This window comes from Odocoileus virginianus, chromosome 31 (genome assembly GCF_023699985.2).
Source record: "Odocoileus virginianus isolate 20LAN1187 ecotype Illinois chromosome 31, Ovbor_1.2, whole genome shotgun sequence".
Lineage (NCBI taxonomy): Eukaryota > Metazoa > Chordata > Mammalia > Artiodactyla > Cervidae > Odocoileus > Odocoileus virginianus.
This window is the reverse complement of record NC_069704.1, coordinates 8,818,684-8,840,644: the sequence shown is the minus strand read 5'-3', so window position 1 is coordinate 8,840,644 and position 21,961 is coordinate 8,818,684. Positions and strand designations below refer to the sequence as shown.

Sequence of the window (21,961 nt, the reverse complement as noted above, 5' to 3'; positions counted from 1 at the left end):
CCACTGGACTAGCTAGTATGATCACTTCCCCATTTTACAGATGGAGAAACTGAGGCTCTAATAGGTTGAATAATCTGCTGTCTCGGAGCTAGGAAGCAGCGGTCCTCTGTCTGATCTCAAGCCTGGCTCTCCTGTCTCCAGCCCCTGTATCTGTGGCCGTTCTCCACAGTGACACAGGCCCATTCTCCAGGAGGGACTGGTCCACAAAGGCCCCTGGGCACCAGGCAGGTCAGTGGAAGTCTAAGTGAGCAGGAGTGTGGGCACCCTGGTTCTCTTCCCGTGCAAATCCTCAACACCGCATCTGGGAGAATTCCAGGGTCCACCTGCCTCTCCTTCAGGCCTCAGCTCAGCATCACTCCCTCTGGGAAGCCCTCCCGCCCCCTGGGCTGAGTTATGGGCTCTCCAGCCCCACTCTGTGCTCTCCCATCCTCGTTCTGACCTTTCAGTTTTGTCTGCTAAGCTGAATTTGTCAGGGGCAAGGCCCAGAGCCCAGTATAAGAGGATGCTGAATAATGAATAAGTGAGTAGGCCTGCTGGGACTCTAGCAAAAGCACAGAAATATAGTGGTGAAGAGCCAGGGCTTTAGAGTCACAAACACCAGGGTTCAAACAACAATGTTGTTGGTAACCATGATGGTGAGAGGCATCTCATGAACCAGGCCCTCTGCTCAGAGTCTTCATTTATTAATTGATTGAATCCAACAAGCCACTGAACTAGCTGGCTTTACCACTTATGAGCTGTGTGTGCTTTGGCAAGTCACTTGACCTCTCTGAGGCTCAGTTTCATGGGTATGGTAATAAAATGGACAAAACCTACTTCATGGGGTTGTGAGGATAATGCTTGTAAAACCCTTAGCATGTTGCTAAGTAAGGGCTTCACAAACGACAGCGCTATCATTATCATCATCACTGCTAGAAAGGGCCTCAGAGACCATCTCCAGACCTTTCATTATAGATATGGAGCCCAAGGCTCAGAGTAGTTAAGGAATTGTCTGATGTCACACAGCACGTCAGTGGCAGAAGCGGGACTAGAACTTGGGGTCCACATTCTCAGGCCACTGCTCTCCCCACTACTCACCCCCGAAACCCTTGGGTTTGGGGGAGGGGGTGGGGAGGGCAGAAGGTAGACAGAGGGGAGATAAGGTAATCATCGCTGTCAGCCTGCCTACTGCTCACTCCCCTGCCCGCATCAGGAACTTCTGAAATCATGTTCATGGTTTCTCCACGTCAAGGTGAAGGAGAGTGGCTTCAGGCAAAGCACCTGGAGAAACAGGTGTGAGGGCAGGACACTCTGGGAAAGCTGAGAAGTCTAAAAAAGTCCTGCTGTCGTCTGTACGTTGACCCACCACTGAGTTCAGGGCAATCTATGTCCGGCCCAACTGCACCCCTGCCCCCCAACCAAGGGCAAGAAGCGGCAGCCTTATAGCCCTGGCTGCTTCCCCAGGTACCACCCCCTACCTGGATCCTCTGTCCTAGGGGGTCGGCAGTGGGGACAGCAGACCAGGGCACTGCTTCTTGAGACAGCCTTGGGTGTCAGAACATAGTACTCCTGGCCTGGGGAAGAAAGCAGAACAGCATCAGCTGTGCGTGGATGCAGAACGGGGGATGATTTAGAATACAAATCTCTCTCCTCTTCCTCCAGATGGTTTAACAATCTCCCCCTCATTTTCTCATGCACACACAACATGTGCGTAAATATGTAGATACATAAGTGTGCATGTACACATACACATAGAGATAAAACACATTTATCTGTCCGTTTATTGTAAGCTCTTTCCAGACTCCTGTTTCATCTCAGATCCTATTTGGAACCAACTGCCTAGCTCTTGACATACGGGAAAAAAGTCAACAAACCCAAGCTCAGCCAGGACTGGAAAGCAGGCAGGGAGACAGGATAAGCAATGACAAAGCATGATGGTTCTCCCCAGACCCCAGCTTGCTGGTTAGGATTACAAAGGCTTGGGCTTGGAGTCAGTGGTGTTTTCTCTATGCTTCACGTGGCTGGGAAACGGGAAGAGTCATGCTGTGGGTTTCACAGGCTGCTTGGGAGGACTGAGTGGGGCTGTATCCATGTATTCTGCCCTGCACTCAGCAGATGTCAGGAGCTCAAGGTTATCAAAAAATCGGAAAGACTCTTGGGTCTGCACTCAGCCCCACTATTCCCTGCCTTATCCATCTCTGAGTCTCACATAAGACCTTTGGGATGATGCCTGATTCATTATTTTTTTCTCTGTCCTCTGCCATACAGGGTCTCCACTTTAGACTCCGTGTGTGTTGCACTGGTGCTTCTGGACACGCTGTTGTTTTCACTTCTAAGCCTCAGTGTCTATTTGCTCCGTTGGGAGATGTGTATCTCATTTCCTGCTTTGTCTGCATCGCTCAGCCTTCTGGATCTGAGGTTAACCGCCCTCCTTCCCAGCGATGTATGGGTGAGCGCCAAGTCTGTAATTTACTCACTGTAATTTACATGCTTACTGTAATTGCTTATTTGTTACTGTCTTCTCTGCTGTGCAGTCAGATTCATGAAAGTAGGAACCGTATCCATATTTAATATTTGACCTGTGGGCGTGATGTCATGTCCGACTCTTTGTGACCCCGTGGGCTGTAGCCCCCCAGGCTCCTCTGTCCGTGGGATTCTCCAGGCGAGAGCGCTGGGAGGCATTGCCATTTCCTCCTCCGGGGAATAGGTCCCATCACTTCACGGCAAATAGATGGGGGAACAGTGGAAACAGTGACAGACTTTATTTTGGGGGGCTCCGAAATCACTACAGATGGGGACTGCAGCCATGAAATTAAAAGACACTTGCTCCTTGGAAGGAAAGTTATGACCAACCTAGACAGCATATTAAAAAGCAGAGACATTACTTTGCCAACAAAGGTCTGTCTAGTCAAAGCTGTGGTTTTTCCAGTGGTCATGTACGGATGTGAGGGTTGGACTACAACAAAAGCTGAGCACTGAAGAATTGATGCTTTTGAACTGTGGTGTTGGAGAAGACTCTTGAGAGTCCCTTGGACTGCAAGGAGATCCAACCAGTCCATCCTAAAGGAAATCAGTCCTGAATGTTCATTGGAAGGACTGATGCTGAAGCTGAAACTCCAATACTTTGGCCACCTCATGAGAAGAGTTGACTTATTTGAAAAGATCCTGATGCTGGGGAAGACTGAAGGCAGGAAGAGAAGGGACGACAGAGGATGAGATGGTTGGATGGCATCACCAACTCCATGGACATGAGTTTGAGTAAACTCCGGGAGTTGGTGATGGACAGGGAGCCCTGGCATGCTGCAGTCCATGGGGTTGCAAAGAGTCGGACATGACTGAGCAACTGAAGTAACTGAACTGAACTCCAGGGGATCTTCCCAACCCAAGGGTCAAACCCACATCTTCCATGTCTCCTGAACTGGCAGGTAGAATTGACCACCTGGGAAACTAGGTTATATTTAATGTAATGCACTTTGAAATCCTACTATGTGTCACCACAAGCAATGTGCTGATGCCTCCTGGGGAATCACAACCTTAATGGAAGGCAGGAGGAAGTGATTCTGTGTCCAGTTACCCAGGTCCTGCAAGCATCAAGCTCTTCCGAAGCCACTTCATGACTGACCAGCCGAGTGGACTTTCTCTGAACTCAGCATAGGCCTCAACAAAGCGGAGGTCTGAGAAACTGTTTGCTGACTGAATCAATGGACAAACACACCCAGATTCATAGAGACAATGCTCCCTGAAGTTTTTGTATCACAGAACTCATAGAAAAGGACAATGTTTCAACGGCCCACTGGCTAAATGGAAGCGACCGCCTGCGGACTGTGCACCACCAGCGCCCCCTCCTGGCTCACCTGTGTATTGGCCTCGGAAGGTGACCCTGTCGGGCCGTCCGGTGCTACTCACTCCTTTTGTTCCATCCCCAGCGGCCTGCTGACTGTTCTCGGTGGCCCTGCCCCTCTCAGAGAACAGCCTGGGGGAGGCTGGCTCAGATTCGGAGCCTGGGATGGAAAGAGGGGCATCAGAGGGGGAGGGGACGGGGGACACGTAGCTAAGGGATGGGGCAGATCATGAGTCCAGGCTCTGGGATTTTAAGCCTGCAGCCCCCCTTCCCCCGGCCCCTTAGTAATCACAGCTGACACACCTGGGCCCCTGACCCTGTGCTAAGCGCTTTGCATGCTCCCTGTCACGCACCCTCGCAGCAGTCCCAGGAGTGCACACTGTGGTCACTGCACTGTTAGCTGTCCCCTTAACTGCCAGGGCAGGTCAACAGCCTGCTCAAGGCCACACAGCTGGGAAGACGGGAGCTGGGGCCACTGATTTCAGAGCCATGTTCCTCCAGGCAAGTCCCCCATGCTTTTGGGCTTTGGCGTCCTGATCTGCAGAAGGTGGATGATTCGACCCACCCTGCAGTGAAGAAGAAGCAAGATGACACGCACGCTTGAAGCCCTTACAGGAGCTGCGGCTGCCACTGGAAGCATGTGGTATTTCAGAGCGCTACGACTGCCTAACAGAGAAACCCGAAAGCCTGCTCTGAGTTTCCTCGAGGGCTGCTGCTGTGGTCCCTGACCCCTGAGCCAACATGCCCAGACGGTGGCCTCCAAAAATCAGTCCTGGTGGGTGGGCACTTACTCAGGGACAATCGAGGCTCCTCCCGAGGCACCGAGGAGGACCTGGCTCGCCGTCTTCCCATGGGGACAGCTTGCTCTGCGCCCCCAGGCTCACCAGACAACCTCTCCGTGGATCTGCTAGCAAAAGAGAGAGAGCGAGGATGTCACTGGATGCGGTTTTATGCAGCCTTTAAAGATGATCAGTGAGAAGGCCAACCCAGAGAAATGCTTCTAACATAGGAAAGAGGAGAACATGAAAGTTGAAACCAAAGACTCTGGAGTCAGACCCACAGAAGGTGGCTCTGAGCCTCTCCGAGCCTCGGTTTCCTCATGTGTCAAATGGGGATACAGGCGTGATTACTTCAAAGTGTTGGAAGAAGCGATGAGACAGTGTCCTTTGAAAACCTTAACCTAGTGCCCTCTGATAGGAACACTCAGAAGTTAAAAGTTAGAGATGATTTTATAAGTCATCATAGGTGAATAGCTAAGGAGTGAGTGGGTGAGGGGGTGAGTGTCCTGCAAATGTTCTAGCTCTTCACTTGGGTGATGAGTTTGGGAATATTCACTGTATCATGCTTTATTAGTAACACATGTGTTTAATCTATTCTTTTATGCATCATATATGACATGGCTAAAAAAAATCTAAGCGTGAATGAATGAGTGAGTAAGTGAGAGAGGGGGATGACTGTGCCCAAGTCCACATGTCAGGGGACAGCCAGAGACCAGCTAACTCTGCCTTCTGCAGCTCCCACCAAGGCATAGGGGCAGTGGGGGTCACCTACCTGCCGTAATGGGAGCTCCAAGCGGCTGAAGAATCCCCTGACCGCTCCCGGGCCCGGGTGGGCCGGTCGCAGCTGGACGCTGAGCGCGTGGGGCGGCCCTGGGGGTGCTGGTGGAGGCTGTCCTCCAGCCTCAGACGGAGCCGGGAGACCTCATCCTGCAGCTCCCGGATGGCCTGGCTGGGGTCGGGGGTGGAGACGGGAACGAAGAACAGGTGCAAAATGAACAGAGCTGCACCCGCCCCCTGGGCGCTGGGGCTCTGTCCCGTTCCAGCAAACGCAGTCTAACTCTGCTATCAGTGGATTCTTGAACTCTCGTGTGTGTCTGCTTTTCTCGCTGCATATCTTAACACCTCTCTGAGTTCATGTCCCTGCATGTTCGGTAAGCAAAGCAGAACTTTCTTTGAGGTTTACCCAACCTAGCATGCACGGCCTCTGAGTAGCTATTCTGAAATGCCAGTGACAAATTTTCAAGATTGAGATGAGGATGCAGAGTAGAGAGAGTCACCCAGTTGTGCCCGGCTCTTTGTGACCCCACAGACTGCAGCATGCCAGGCTTCCCTGTCCTTCACCATCTCGGAGCTTGCTCAAACTCCTATCCATTGAGTCAGTGATGCCATCCAACCATCTCATCCTCTGATGAGTAGAGCGGGCATTGGCTAAAGTTGCACTTTAAAATTTCAATTCTGGGACTTCCCTGGCAGTTCAGAGGTTAAGATTCCACACTCCCAATGCAGGGGGGCAGAGGTTCAGTCCCTGGGCAGGGACCTAAGATCCCACAGGCCACATAGTGAGGCCTCAGCAAAACAAAAACTTTCAATTTGGATCTGCCTCAGGCCCTGGACTGCTGTCCCCTTCCTCTACTTCTGTCTCTAGAAACCCTGACTGTCTCTCCAGGCCTGTTCCTTCCCGCCCTGCTTAGCACCTCCCCTACAGGGTTTCCCTAAACCTTTCCCAAGTTGCTCAAGCCCATCACTCTGCTCCAGGCAGAAAATGCTTATCTGTCTGTCTCCTGACCCAGATGGTGAGCGCCTGTGAGCCAAGGAGCAGACCTCCCCATCTCACAACACCTGAAAGCCTCACACCTCGTAGATGCTCAGGGAATGTCACTGATCTGGCCTCCAGACTCTAAGAGGGAGCGGAGTAAAGATGTGCGTGTGGAGAGGGGACAAGCAGACACACGTTGGACCCATCACCAACTGGATATGAGCAGACGGTCATCTCAGGGAAGCCCCCAAACACAGCCCAACCTGTGATTGGTAAGGAACCTCATGAGCCCCTAGCATCTCAGGAGTAAATCTTAGTTGTGTTTCTCCTTGATCGGTCCCTGAATCTCTAGGGTCTTGTTTTGAGGGCATCACTGGCATTGAGGCAGCCAATCCCACCCAGACACCCCTGCACACAAACCCCCTATGCCCGGGGCTTTAGAGTCCAGGTTGAGCATGGCATTCCTCTGGGCTGATACAGGTTCTCTGTCTACCGTTTGGACCAGCTTCTGGGGTGAGGGCTCCCCTCAGGGTTAGTTCTTGCCTGGTGGTCCCTGGACTCGTGGGGGGGTGGCCCCTAGCGCCACCTGCAGCAGACATCGGCTCCCAGATGGGTGTGCCCAGAGGGAGCAGAGACCTCTCTCTGCCTATGCCCTGGTGCTCTGGGCGTCCAAGGGCAGTTGGTTCCCTTGGCAATCCCCAGGGAAACGCTTGTTGGGGTTTCCAAGGCAAACCATGAGGGTGGCGGCTGCAGGAGAGTGAGAACTCTGGCCACCTGTTAACCCCTGAAAGGCAGGATCGCAGTCCTGCAATGGGTGAAAGACCAGGGTGGCCCTGGCTCTGTCCAGGTCAGAGGCCGCTGGACGAGGGCCTGGAATTTGGAACGCACCCTTGGGTGTTGCTTGCCCCTTACGGCTTGTTTCCATCACGATCTTGGCCTTCCTGACCTAATCTTTCAGTGACTGAGTGCAGCTGGCACCTAAAAGTCAACTTTCCCTGCAATTTCACTCCCCCTCCTAGGTTCCCCATCTCTGCATCAGTATCCAACTGGTTGACCAGCCAGAAATCTGAGTCATTCTAAACCTTTCTTTTCCCCCGAGCACCCTGAAAGTTAACCAACTCCCAAATTCTGTTGGCCCAATGCCTAATTACCCCTTTTCAAATACACTCCCCGCCCTCGCTGACGGCCCCAACACCTCTCTCCGGGGTGTAGCAGCCTTCTCAGCAGTCCCTGGCCTCCACACCCACCATCACGGGGGCCAGAGAATTCTTTCTACAATGTAAATCCAACCCTGCAGCTTCCTTACTTAAAGCCTCCCTCATTATCCTTAGATGAAACTTTCCACATTCATAAATATTCAGTGAGCACCTCCTCTGAGCAAAGACCTCATCCAAACGTCTCACCAGCTGTGTCGGAGGTTCTCTAAGCTCTCCCCCAGGTCTCCCCGTCTTCCTCTCTGCTTTTATTGTTTAACAGCCCACCTTATACTTGAGGATCTGGCTATAATAAACATTAGGTTCCCTCTAGGCCTTTGCACATGCTGTTCCCTATGCCATTCCCTTGCAGCTCTCTGCCTTCTGGTCTCAGTTGAGATGCCACTTCCTCCAGGAAGCCCTCCCTGAAGCCTCTGACTGGGCTAGATGCCCCTTCTCTGTGCTCCCACAGATCTTCGGGCCTATGCTATCACTCTACTTATCATCCTGGGGGTGCAACCTTGTTTCTGGGTCCATCTTACAGGATGGTGAGCTTTATGAGGTCAAGGACTGTCTTGTCCACTATTGTATTCCCAGGGGCTGGCATACTATAGGTAAATAAGCCTCTCACTGACTCAATGGACGTGAGTTTGAGCAAACTCTGGGAGACAGTGGAGGACAGGGAAGCCTGGCGTGCTGCAGTCCATGGGGTCGCAAAGATTCCGACACGACTTAGTGACTGAACAACAATAGAAAAACTGCACTTGGATTAAAAAGAAAAAATTGAAAAAACATTCTCTTTTTCGTTCATATAAGGAACACATAAACACACCCCCGGTAAGTGTAGACCCGTTTTGGAAGGGAAATGCTGGGAGGCAGGGAGAGGGGTCCTAGCACCAGCAAGGTGAACTTCTAGGCTTTTTCTCTAGCCATTTCTTACGGGCTAGAGAAGTGTCCTCAGGGTCCACACCACGGAGGACCCACAGGATCAACCGGGAGGCAGGATGCCTGGTCCCAGCACAGCCACCACTGGATGGAGACCCTAGAGGGCCCCTGCCTCCCTCGGGCATCACCCTCCCGTCTCTCTGACGCACTTGAATCCTCAGCGCCCAAGCATCCGACTTACTCGCGCCCCGTCCTGGTGAGGAGGAAGGAGGAGGTGATCTCTGCGGGTCCACGGGGTGGAGTGGCAGCCACAGGGGCAGGGGTGGGAGGTGGGCTGATTGTCGCGCCGGAGAGGATCTGTTCAGAAATCCGCTTTCGCTGCTTAAACTCTGAGCCCGGCACCGCTAGGGAGGCGGAAGGAGACCAAAGTGAGTTTACTCAGAGAGGACCTGTGAAGTGTGAACTTATGTGGGTGGAAGCATGGTGGGCGTGAAGAGATGGGCCCCGGCTAAGGTCACAGATGAAGCTCCTGTGGAGGCCAGTGACCCTCAAAACAGGAAGATGTGGTTTTCACTGGGAGCTTGAGGTGCAAAGCTGCAGGCCCCTTATGACTAGATTCCCCCACCCATCCATCATTTTTGCATCAGATTCGAGTCTCCGGGGCTCTCTTCCTGCAAAGAGCTCCCTTCTCCTCCACATGGACCCTCAGACTCTGCACATCACCGGGTTGCCCCGGGACCAGCCTCGGAGCCTCCGCCTCCCTCTGCAATTAGTCACAGTTTGCCAACAAAGGTCGGTCTAGTCAAGGCTATGGTTTTTCTGGTGGTCATGTATGGATGTGAGAGTTGGACTGTGAAGAAAGCTGAGCGCTGAAAAATTGATGCTTTGGAACTGTGGTGTTGGAGAAGACTCTTGAGAGTCCCTTGGACTGCAAGGAGATCCAACCAGTCCATCCTAAAGGAGATCACTCCTGGGTGTTCATTGGAAGGACTGATGCTGAATCTGAAACTCCAGTACTTTGGCCACCTTATGTGAAGAGTTGACTCATTGGAAAAGACCCTGATGCTGGGAGGGATTTTGGGGCAGGAAGAGAAGGGGACGACAGAGGATGGGATAGCTGGATAGCATCACCGAATCGATAGACATGAGTTTGAGTAAACTCCGGGAGTTGGTGATAGACAGGGAGGCCTGGCGTGCTGAGATTCATGGAGTTGCAAAGAGTCGGACACGACTGAGCGACTGAACTGAACTGAGCTTGCTGGCTTGCATGTTTCTCAGAGCATTCAAAACTTTAGCCTCTCAACAGGGTGGGTGACCAGAGTTCCAAACCACTCATTCGGCATGTACATTAAAAACAATGCATCCTGGGAAGACAATGCAACAATATAAAAAAGAATAGACTATTGATTTATGGAATAATCTATGTGAATCTCCAGAAAAGTATGCTGAGTGAAAAATAAGCCGATCCTGAAAGGTTATATGTTATACGATTCCATTGCTATGACATTCTGAAATGACAAAATTACAGAGATGGAGAACAGATTGGTGGTTACCAGGAGTTAAGGTGGGGTTGGATATGTTTATAAAAGGACAACAGAGATGGTGGAAATGTTCTGTGTCTTGACAGAGTCCATGTCAGAATCTGGTTGTGACATTGCTCTAAGGTTTTGCAAGATATTGTTGGGAAAAACTAGGGGAAGGGCTTGTAGGCTCTCAGGGTATTATTTCTTACAACTGCATGTGACTTAATTAAACTTTTAATTAAAAAGTTTAATTTTAAAAAATTAAATGGGAACCTCAAAAAGAGGCAAAGCTAATCTGAGAACAGTGGTTACCTTTGAGAAGGATGGGAATGTCTAGGCGGGGCTTGGAGGGGGCTGGGGTTCTGATCATGTGGAGTTTCTCTGTCTGTGGTCACCTTGGGAAAATTCATCAGTTTCTGTTCTTTCCTGTATATTTGTTTTATTTCAATAAAAAGGTCACATGCATTTTTTAAAAAGTAAACAAAGAAATCACAGATTTTATAGACACAGAAAGAGTTCATTAAACAGCGTTTTGTGGGGAAAAAAGGTTGTAAAACATTCATGTGTAATATCCCATTTCCATTTTAAGTATTTGCAAATAAACACACACACAATGGCATCGAAAACAGCTCAAAGGTTCTAGACCAAAATGTCATCAATGATGGTTTTTAGCTAATTATTGTTTTTTTGTTCCCTTTTCAAATTTTCCTATAATGAACTTGTATGATATTTTGCATCCCAAAGGGTAATGCAGATTTTCTTATTGGTTTGATGTTCTTTATCCCATGCGATCCAGCCACCCCCAGGTTCTGGCCAACCCAGATACATCCACTCACCTATCTCAGATGCCAGTGCCCGCTCTAGGCAGAAGCTGGGCATCCTCTGCTGGAGAGGACTGTCCTGGCCAGACGGAGGCCTCTGGGCTTGGCTCCTGGGTCTGCTGGGCTCGGAGGTTCTTCTGGGGACCGGAAGACCCCTGTTCTGGTGGTGGGGGGCTGCATCTTGGGGTACAGGCAGAGTGAAGGACTGGGCTAACATCCCTGGGGTGCTGGGAGCCCATGGAAAGAGAGACATGTTGAGGTCACACAGAATGAGGCCGCAGCCTCTGAGCCCCTCCACATGCTAAACCATCCTTATCCTTTGGGACTTGGCATCCCTGGCAGTATAGTATTTCTGAGGATGCATCTCCATTACACACGCATTTTCTTTATAAACTGCAGAGCTGTATACTTGCCTACTCATATACACAAAATCATAAAGCTCAACTTAGTTTTTAGATAATATACCCAGCAGTGAAGTTTGTAATCTTCCCTTCTCACACAGCCCTGGGTAGCCCCAGGGACCTTCCTCCAGCTTTGGAGGTTGTCCCTCAACCTGGCGGCTCTGTCACGCCTCCCTCCCGGCACATCTTATTCATTCACCGTTTCATCACCCATTTGTTCAACAAATTCCCAGTCTGTCGATATGTGGTGGAGTGACCCTGGGCAAGTCACTTTCCCTCTATCCATAACATGAAGGCAATAACCCGTCCTTGGTGGGGATGCAGTGTGGGGCTCTGAGAACCCCAGGCCCTGTTCTGAGCTCACAGGCACTTTGACTCTAGGCTATCCCAGGTGGGTAACATTGATGGGGTCCCCATTACCTGATCTGGGAGAGCCGGTGCTCTGGGGTCTGAGTGAGGGGCGACACTCTGCTGCTTTCTGAGCCCACGAAGCCACTGTCTGTCTCCGGGGATGCCATCCAGGGCTCCTGAAAGAGACAGTGTCCCTTTAAATCTGAGGAATGTGTCCGAGGAACACTGGGAAACCCTTCCCCAGTGCTGGCCTGGGCCTCACATTCCAGAGGCTCACAGACAGGGAGGCTGGCCCAGCTCCCAAGAGCCAGGCCCTGGGCGTGCGGGGTCCTGGGGTGCTCAGGGCCTGGCATGAGCCCTGGGCCAACAGCAGGGACTCCACGCCCTGAGAGGACCCTGAGCATGCCCCGTGTCCCTGAGGAGTGGGAGCCAGGGCCCTTGGGAGGGAGACTGTCACAGATTTCCTAAGCTGAGAAATAGAAAGGGTAGGAGGAGAAAGCAGTCCCACTGCGAAAATGGGATTCTCGCATCCACACGTCTTCCAGGGTGGGCCTTGAATGCCATGTCCTAACTGATTGCAGAAATGCCCAGGTCCCATGAATTGGGAAAACCAAACTGATCAGCCACGCACACCTCCAACACACCGCGTCTAACGCAAGGTGCAAAGATCGTCAACAGAGAGACACGGGTGTCTGCCCTCAATGAGTTCATGGTGGAGTGCATGTTCCTTACCATGGGCTCATTAGGACTACAGGGGTGTGTGTGCGTGTATGTGTGTGTACACATGCAAATGTATGTGTTTATTTATTTATTTTGGATTTGGACCATGTGGTCTTTATTGAATTTGTTACAATATTGCTTCTCTTTTATTTATTTATTTTTTTACTACAAGGCATGTAGGATCTTAGCTCCACTACCAGGAATCGAACTTGTGCCCCCTGCATTGCAGGGCAAAGTTTTAACCCCTGGGATATCACATATGGGGATATGATCCCATAAGTCATATTTCCACAGTGATTTGTGATTCCTGTCATAGTTTAAAAAGTGCTATCCTCATGGCACAAACTACCTGGAGTCAAAGACACCACCCCCACCTCCAGCTGTGCTAAGCAGGCTCAGAAAGATACTGGCACTGAGCTACAGGTCTCAGAGGAGAAAGAGGAGGTCCGGGCAGAGGGGTGGGGGTGTGGGGAGCCACGGCAGAAGTGGGAGCAGTAGACACTCTGAGCAAAGGCCTGGAGGCAGGAGGCTCCAGGAGAGGCCCCACACCGACGCGTACCTCCAGCGGGGGCCCGCCGGCCTGGCGCAGAGACTTTGGCGGGAGGCGCTCAGAGATGCCACTTCCCTCGAGGCTGGCCAGACTGCTCTGGTGGGACGTCGCGGACTTGGGGCCCCGAGGATCGGGGGGCCTGCTGGGGCGGGGAGGGGCCTCCTCGGCTTCGCCCAGACCCTGCAGGTGCCCATCTCTGGTCATGGATGCACCGACGTCTGCTGGCTTCACAGACGCCATCTGCTCCACGGTCTCCCTGGCAGCGGAAGGAGAGGCATGGTGCACCCGAGCCCTGGCATGGGCTGGGCAGCTCTGTGCTGGGAGCCATGCAACCCAGGACACCAGCTCTGCAGTCAGGCAGCCCTGCATCCTCTCCCTGTGCTAACACCCTCTGGCTGTGTGACCCTGGGCAAGGCACTGCCCCTCTCTGAACCTCACTTATCTCAACTGTAAAATGAGGATGCTGGCAAAACCCACCCCATACACTGGGGCAGAAACCATGTGGAAATAGAGGTGCCAGAGTACCCTTTCCTAGGCTCCTGGAATTTGCCTTCCCTCTCTCCTATTCCAGCCATTTCCATCAACTTCCATCTACTCAAAAAGACCATGTCACTATTGTAAACAGAAGACCGGTATTTTGTGTTACAGACAGAAGTGAACTTTGCAAATAAATACAAGGAACATGAAAACAGCATTATCATAGTCAAGATAAAGCCTGTTGCCTAGTAAAGGCTCTTGGCCTGAGGCCTGCTGGCTTTCTTTCTCGTTCTCTCTTTTTAAAGGAAGATCAAGAGAGGCCCTGAAGACTTTATAGCCCTGAGACTTTCTCCTTGTTGTACATGGAATCTCTGAGACTGAGAATAAGAGTGGTGCTATTTAATGCTGCATCTCTCCTACCAAAGATCTCATCCCACACCTCCCCAAATCATTTCAAGCACTATCAATGGTGTACATTTCATGGTTTGTAGAGACACTGAGCTACAGGTCAGGAAAGCCGTTTCTAAACTGTAAAGGGCTGTCTAGCTCCTAGGACAGTTACTACCCCTGTGGTTTCTGAGCTGGTGTGGGACCGGCGGGGAAGGATCAGTGACCTACTCGAGGAGAACCCCGTGACTTCTCTCAGCCCGCGCCAGGGGCTGCCTGGTGGGGAGCCTCGAGGCCACTGCTTTTGCTGGAGCTGGAGCCGGTCTGTCAAAACCCAGGGTGTGGTCCTGGCCCTCCGCCTCTTCCTCCTCCTCCATCCTCAGGGCTTCTGGAAGGGACTTCACACTGAGGTACCTGCAGAAAAACACAGAGGAGCATGACTTCAACCCACAAGGCCAGCAAGATCCCATCAGCAACCCTGGCCTCGGGCCTGGTGGGCACTCACCGCTCCAGCAGGCCGTGGAAATCCTGCTCCACCGGCAGCCCCTTGTGCCTGAGCAGGGCCGGGAGGCCCGGCGGCCCGTCCTCTGCCTCGTTGCTGGGAGCGCTCAGATCCGAGTTCACATGCAATAGGTGGGGGCCAGTGACGGTGGCGTCGAGCTGGAGAAAGGAGGAGGGGCGGAGAGTAGCAGATACCTAAGATCACTCTGTAAGGACCTACCTTATGCCAGGCTCACGCTGGGTGCTGAAGAGCAAGAAAGAGGTTAGATTCACTGGCCTATTACCCTTTCCTGTGTGTAGAAGTAGGGACTGGGTCATTGATCTTCAATACCAGCTGCCATGAATGTGCTATGTGCCAGGCACTGTACAGATATCGCTTGACAAGAATCCCACCAGTATACAGGCTATTACAGCCCATTTTACAGACAGGTAACCGAGGCTCAAATGATTTGCTGAAAATCATACAGCAGCAAGGGGTGGTGCCAGGATTTGAACCCAGATTTTCATTTCAATATGAACACGCAGCTGCTCAAAACACCTTCACTGGGAGAGCAGGGGAGTCCCTCAAGATAATGCACTAGAGATGGCCATCTCCCATAGTGCTGTGATGTGGGCTGGAGAGAATGCTACAAAGCCCCCTTCCATGTATGGTTCTTATCTAGTGTAGCAATCTCTGTGAATAGTCCCCAGATCCACCTGGGTCTCCAAGCTAGAAGCCTGGAGGTCATCGTTTGCTCCTTTCCTCTCAGCATCACTCCAGCCCCCGTCCAAAGCCCCTTCTAAACCTCTCTCAAGTCCAGGCATGTCTCTGCATCTGCCCCACTACCTCCCCAGCTCTGAAAGTGAAAGTGTTAGTCGCTTAGTCATGTCCACTCTTTGTGACCCCATGGACTGTAGCCTGCCAGGCTCCTCTGTGCATGGAGTTCTCCAGGCAAGAATACTGGAGTGGGTAGCGATTCCCTTCTCCAGATGATCTTGCTGACCCAGGGATCAAACTTGTATCTCCTGCAGTGCAGACGGTCTCCTGCATTGCAGGCAGATTCTTTATCATTTGAGCCACCAGGGAAGCCCAACCTGCAAATCCTCTTATATCATCCCCTGCTGAAAAAACAAGAGTTTAAGACCATCTCCCTGATGTGACCACATACCTAATTCCTGGGGCCCCTACCTGCCTCTCCAGCCACATCTCTTAGACAATGGACCCCTCACAGTCCATGCTCTAACCACAGGGCCTTTGCACAGGCTGTTTTTCCTGCCAGAATTTTTTTTTCCTCTTCTGCACCTAGTAATTCCCACTCCTTTTCAGATTTCATTCCAACATGACTTCCTCAAGGAAAGTTTTCTGATTCCTTAGTGAACTCAGATATGTTAGCTCGTTATCTACTTGGTGTAGAACTCCATAATTCTCCTTCAGAGCACTGATCAAAATTCAAGTAACAAGTTTAACTCTACAGAAAATTCCATGAGGGTGAAAGTGTTAGTTGCTCAGTCCGACTCTCTGTGTCTGACGCTTTCCTATCCCATGGACTGTAGCCTGCCAGGCTCCTCTGTCCGTGGAATTCTCTGGGCAAGAATACTGGGCTGGGTGGCCATTCCTTTCTCCAGGGCGTCCTCCTGACCCAGGGATTGAATCCGGGTCTCCTGCATTGCAAGCAGACTCATTATCATCTCAGCCACCAGGGAAGCCCATAGAGGGTAGAGGCCACCTATTATTTTGGTTGTTTTCTACTGAATTCCCACCATATGTCTTGAGTTTCGGCATATGGTAAAAACTTCTCAAATGTCAGGAAGAAGTTAACTAACGGAGGAACCAATGAATGAAGGAACAGTCCAACATGGTTGGGCAAACAGGTACCTCAGGGCCGAGGGTCTGGATGCCCGGCGTGCAGGTTTGTTCCAAAGGAGAGGGCAGGTCTGTTGGCTGGTGGGGGGAGGGCGTGGCTGGGGGGCTGCCTGAAGCCAAGTCTGACCCGACTCGCCCAGGCTCCTGCTCGTTGTGGTCCATGAGGTCCTTCAGCTCATCCAGGCGAATTCCCAGCTGGAATATCTCTGCCTCCAGCTCCCTGGAACAAGGAAACATCAGCGGGTCTCAAAGGCTGTGCTTTAGAGCAGAGACCCCAGAAATGCCCATGGAGGGCCCACCTGACATCATCATTTAGAATATAAATAAAAAAGATAAAAGTAGACTTCACTGGGAATAAGGAGGCTTAGCCCGAGTTCCCTTCTGCCACCAACTGGGTGTAGGACCTTGAGCAAATCCCTTCCCCCTCTGGCCTCAGTTTCCCCATTCTCCAGTGAGGGGCTTCCACTCTTATCTCCAAGGGTATTTCTCATGGCAGGGAGTCTAAAAGCACACAGATCTCAGCCTTCAAGTACCCCCCCATCTGGACATGCTGCTAATTGGGATGGGATTTCTCCCTGCTCCCCAAGTGTGTGAATTAAAAGGATGAAGTGTGCCCCTCCGGGTGGGCACCTGGGGCCTGGCCCATCTGTCCTCCTGGGCCTCCCTTCCCAGCAGGTACCTGTTAGGATCAAATCTCCTGGGTGTCCCCTTGGAGCCAGCAGGCTGCTGGGACAGGTGCCACTCCCTGCAGGCCTTCAGGTACTCCTCCTCCAGGGCCGCGTGGGCAGCCTTTAGCTGCTGGAAGACCTGAAACCAGACAGGCCAGCAAGACTTGAGTGCCCAGGCCCTGTGGGCTCCATCCTTGCAGACACAGTGGATGAGCTGCTCGTGGGTGCGTGGGATGGCTATGGGACTCACCCTGAACTGCAGAGACCTCTGGGCTCCCGAGTGTCTGGAAGGCTGGGGTTGGTACCCTCTGGAACCTGTTTGCCCTGGTTGATCTCCCTGCCCTTAGACTGGTAGGACAGAGGCATGGCTTAGAGCCTTGGCATGAGCCCCAGAGGGTGCCAGTCTTCCCTGGGTAGACCCATAAGAACCCTGATGTTCCATGATGGTTACAGTGTCAAATATACTATTGCTGTATCGCTATAAAGACCTACTTCTTGAGAGGCCTTAGTTCCTCATATTTGATTCTCAAAACTGTGCGTTTTGGAATATTAGTCACTCTTCTCCTGAATCTTTATTGGTTTCTCCTGAATCCAATACATCCTGTTGGATAATACACCCAACAGATGTATTATCATCATCATCATACTATTGATAATGATAACTAACATTTACGGAGCACTGAGTCTTTGTCTAAAGGATGCTGCATTATTCATTTAATCTTCAACATAACCCTAATGAGAGGGGTAATTTATCATCTTCATCTAAATGGGAAGAAACTGAGGCACAGAGAGGTTACTTAAGTTGGTGAAGGTCACACAGTGAGTGAGCAAGTTGTAGAGTTAGGATTTGAACCCAGGTCCTCGAGCTCCAGAACTCATAGTCCCAACCACTACACGAGGCTCCCATAGTAAATGTGATAGTAGTTAACTCTTAGCTAGAACTATGGGAGGTAGGATCATTATCCCTGACTTCTTATCATCCTCATCTCACTCATTCTATCCTGACAACTGAGGTTGGCCAAGGACAGCCTAGAGCCTCATCCCCAGCGCAGCTTGATCTTCCAGCTGCTCTCAACTTCCCTGGATATGGAGGAATTAGAAGAGGCGGGTGGGGGGGGGGGGGATAATTTTGGTTTTCAAGGTCCTTGACTCTCTACTCAATGAGACAATATGATCCATGTGACATATCTTGTAATTGGAGCATGTCTGCAACATCTATATAACAACATGCATGCCTGTTGAGTCAGTTCAACCGTATCCAACTCTTTGCAACCCTATGGACTGTAACCTGCCGGTCTCCTCTGCCCGTGGGACTGCCCAGGCAAGAATAGTGGAGTGGGTTGCTATGCCCTCCTCCAGGGGATCTTCTCCACCCAGGGCTGGACCCGCGTCTCTTACGCCTCCTGCGTGGGCAGGTGGGTTCTTTACCACTAGTGTCCCCTGGTAAGTCCATATAACAACACAGTAACTACTAATATAATAACAGCAAAAACTATCAAACCAGGTATGTTGCATTTGCCCCTCCCAGTCCTCCCTTGGCTCCTCTCCTCACCCAGCTCTATGCCTTGAGCATCAGCTGGGCTCCTGACCTGCTGGCTTCCCCTGGGGTCTTTCTAGGGGAGGCATCTATTAGAGGGCAGAGGGTGGGAGAGGAGAGACCTGGGAGAGAACAGCTTCAGGCAGGTGTGAGTCCCTGGGCTTCCCTGTCCCTTGTCGGACCCCCTGAGGCTGCTGCCTACACCCCTCACCCCTGCTAACAGCCCCTTCGCTGATCCCTACACCCGCAACTTTGAGAGCTCCATCTGCACCTTCCCGGGACCCTGTCTGATGCAGCAAAAATCTAAATTTTATGTGTGACCATAGTTATCTAGAAATACTGGAGTCCAGAAGGAAATAAGCCAATAATGGTTAGATTAGGGGGTCTCTTCACTTCCCCATCCCCAGTTTTCAAGCTTTAGCAATCACTTTTATAGTAAAGAAAATTTAAAAAGAAAATGCCTTTTCCTGGTTGCCGACAGGCAGGATAATCAGTGGGAAGCTGGGCAGGGCAGTGGTTACAACCCTGGACTTGGAATTCAGACAGATCTCTGTCTGGGCGGTACCGCCTACTGGCCGTGTGGTGTTCAAGTCACCTCCCTGGGTTTCGGTTCATCCCAGTTATGTGGGGTGATGACTGTAACTGCCTCGCCAGGTTTTTATGACAATAAAATGAATTAATGTGCATCAAGGGCTTGCCACAGAGCCTGGCACACCACGACCGTTGCATAATAAGTGGCGACTATTGTACTCTAGCGATCATTATCATGGAAAGCTAAGTGGGGGCTGTCTGTTCAAAAGGGAGACACTGTGTCTGGGATTCCCCGGTCTGTCTTGCAGCAAACGAGGCTTTGGAGACTGTGCAGTCATTGGAGACACAGAGCAGTCGCCTAGCAGCTCCGTGGGCGTCTTCTGCAGGGGACAGTACCTTGAGTTGGTCCCGGGGTGTCAGCCGTCCTGCGTGTATCAGCTCTATAAAGGACTCCACCTGGGCATTGGAGGGGAAAGAAACACGCTCCATGAATCCAGGCTCAGGTGAGTTCTGCCGACTCCCACACTTAGCCACAGTCACACTTTGGCATAGGGAGCTGGGTCCCGCCGCGAGACGTGGGTTTTCTGACAAGCACAGAGAAGCAGAAGCCAGAAACAGGCTCCAGCACTGGCTCTGGCCATGGCAGCCTTGGGAAAAACCTAAGCGGAGCTTCCAGGATTTGATTTTATTTCACTCATGTGCATGAAACCTATGAGGCAGGATATTAGCTGCATCCTGGTGGGGATGGGGCGACAGGAAACAATCCGGATGACTACCCATGGAATAGTATGCAGCCATCCAGAGGAGGAAGGTATGTGTGTGTGTTCTTATGTATAAATGCCTCCATGAACCACTTTTCAGCATCAAATCAAGGTACAGAACAGTATGTGTGGTATGCTACCATCTGTTATAAAATATAGAGAGAAGAAAAAAGGAAAAATGCAAATACAATTGCTTATATATTATAACCTATCTCTAGAAGAATGAAAGAAACTAAAATATTAACTGCTTCTGGGGAGGAGAACTGGATGGTGTGGGAGGACACCACCATATAAACCTACTATATGTATTCTCTGAACTTTGAACAAAGTGAATTTATTGCCTACTCACAAATATACGAATTTGGGATATTAAAAAAAAAAAACCCAGGTACAATATAGTGTATATACTTATGTGATCATTTCTATAAACACATGTGTGTTCATTAAACCTTTGGTACAAAGCAGAAGGGCAAGAGTGGGAAAGAAAATTTCACTGAATGTATTCTTTGTCCTGGTGTGATGGTCTTTACCATGAGTATCTATTACAGTTACAAAAAAAATTTTAATTAGGGGAAAAAAGGCAAAGACAATTTGTAGATTTCTAGGATTTCTAGGAAAGCTCTAGATCAGTGCCATAATATACAACTTTTCCTAATATAATTACATTATATTATATAACTTATATAACGTATAAAACTGAAACATAATGCAAGCTACGTATGTAATTTAAAATGTTCCAGTAACCATACTAAAGATGTGAAAAGACATAGGTGAATTAATGTTAATGAGATATTTTATAAACCTAAAATATTATTTTGACATGTAATCATGTAAAGAAAGTATTGAGATGCTTAACAGCACACAGGACAGGAGAAATGTCTCTCCAGTTACAGGACCCAGAATGGCGGTGATAAAGAGGAATAAAGTTCATGTTGCTACGACATGGGTGAGCCTTGAAAAGACGGTGCTAAGTGAAAGAAGCCAAACACAAAAGGACAAACGGTACACGAATTCATTTATATGAAATGTCCAAAACAGGCAAACTCAAAGAGACAGAAAGTAGATGAGCAGCTGACTGGGGCTGGGGGGAAGGGGAATAGGAAGTGACTGCTTAATGGATATGGAGTTTCTTAGTGGGTAATGAAGATGTTCTAAAATCGTATCGTGTTAATGGCAGCACAACTATGAGATACTAAAGCCATGAAGCATTAACTTTAAATGACTGAACTGCACGTTACGTGAATTGTATTTCAGTAAAGTTGTTACCAAGAAAGAAAGAAAAGAGAATGGTAGTGTTTCTTTGAAAGAATTTGTTTTATGGACATGGTGATATAACTATTGCATTTCCCTTTTTGCACTGACTACTAGGAAGTTCAAAGCCAAACGTGAATCTGATAAAGTGTTCAGGGTCTTTGTTTATTCATGTCTCCCTAAGTTCATCTTATTTTTGTCCCTACACGTACTTCCCCTTTACCCCAGTTTTCTCGCTTCTGTTTTCAGAATGTGGTTATGATGCATGTATTTTCTAAGCCGCTTTAAAGTACTTTTGGAAATAGGCCAAGCATATAGTTATAAACAATAAGAAATTCATAGTTATTTCGATGAAAATGAAAAGGCCTTTTGAGAAGTAACTGAGAGTTGATTCCATAATGAAAGGACCTAGAGAAGTCGGGTGATCCAGAGAGGAAAAGGGAGAGTAAAGGTTCCATAACCCTTCCAGAATCCTGAAAAGGCTGAAAGTCTCCATGAGTGAACCAGGAGATACTTTCAAGCACAGTTAGAGAGAGTTTGATGAGACACAGTGCCAAAAAGGAAGTTAAACCTAGCACTGGGTAACAAGGAGGCTAGAGCTTCGTGGCCTCTAAAACCAGCAGGAAAGTCCCAAGTTAACTCTTGCAGGGGCGTGATGAGTGAGCCTGGCACACAGACAGCCCCTCACCTGAGCGGGCGGAGGCTCTGCTTTCTTCGAGTGAAGTCTGTCTCCCGTGGGCAAAGCTGGGGTTCCACTCACCTTGGTCAGGAACCGGCTGGCCTGAGAAGCCAGCTCCTGGGCCCGCTCCGCTGAGGGCTGGTCCTGGGCAATGCCCCCTGCATCTTCCTGAAGCCACCCTAGGGCAGGCATGCTGGGGGGTGAGGAGGGGCTCAGGTCTCCTCCAGCTGATGGTGACCCTGGAATACACAGTCACTACACGTTGGGGCCAAGAACAGTCCTTCCTGGGGCTGAGAGACTGGTGGTCAACTTCAAAACCACCACCTCCATCCTCCAGTAACAGCTCAGCTTTCTCACGATCTCCCCATCTTTCAGCCAGCCCCAGGAAGTGACCTGGGCAATGTTGACCCCATTTATAGGCAAGGACACGGCTCTAGCTGGATCACACAGCTAGAGCCAAGCCAGACCTCTGGGTTCCCAGCCAATAGTGTGGGCTTCAACTCAGAAGGATGGAGGTTCAAATCCTG

At 50.4% G+C, this 21,961-nt stretch overlaps 1 protein-coding gene across 8 annotated transcripts in view; it reads right to left on the bottom strand.

Annotated features, from left to right (window-relative positions):
- The window catches only part of AKNA (AT-hook transcription factor), a 57,170-nt gene that overhangs the window by 5,445 nt on the left and 29,764 nt on the right, over window positions 1-21,961 (bottom strand). For 6 of the 8 annotated variants that reach the window (XM_070459238.1, XM_070459237.1, XM_020906687.2 and 3 more), the window contains 14 exons: window positions 21,516-21,673; window positions 19,140-19,199; window positions 16,687-16,814; window positions 16,020-16,227; window positions 14,169-14,323; window positions 13,895-14,077; window positions 12,809-13,055; window positions 11,599-11,705; window positions 10,793-11,004; window positions 8,675-8,837; window positions 5,372-5,548; window positions 4,612-4,727; window positions 3,834-3,980; window positions 1,458-1,553 (listed from right to left, as the gene is read on the bottom strand). In XM_070459238.1, the coding sequence (XP_070315339.1) occupies window positions 1,458-1,553; window positions 3,834-3,980; window positions 4,612-4,727; window positions 5,372-5,548; window positions 8,675-8,837; window positions 10,793-11,004; window positions 11,599-11,705; window positions 12,809-13,055; window positions 13,895-14,077; window positions 14,169-14,323; window positions 16,020-16,227; window positions 16,687-16,814; window positions 19,140-19,199; window positions 21,516-21,673 (2,157 nt within the window). The remainder of the gene's footprint in view (window positions 1-1,457; window positions 1,554-3,833; window positions 3,981-4,611; window positions 4,728-5,371; window positions 5,549-8,674; window positions 8,838-10,792; window positions 11,005-11,598; window positions 11,706-12,808; window positions 13,056-13,894; window positions 14,078-14,168; window positions 14,324-16,019; window positions 16,228-16,686; window positions 16,815-19,139; window positions 19,200-21,515; window positions 21,674-21,961) is intronic. The other 2 variants (XM_020906683.2, XM_070459239.1) reach the window with 2 other exon arrangements.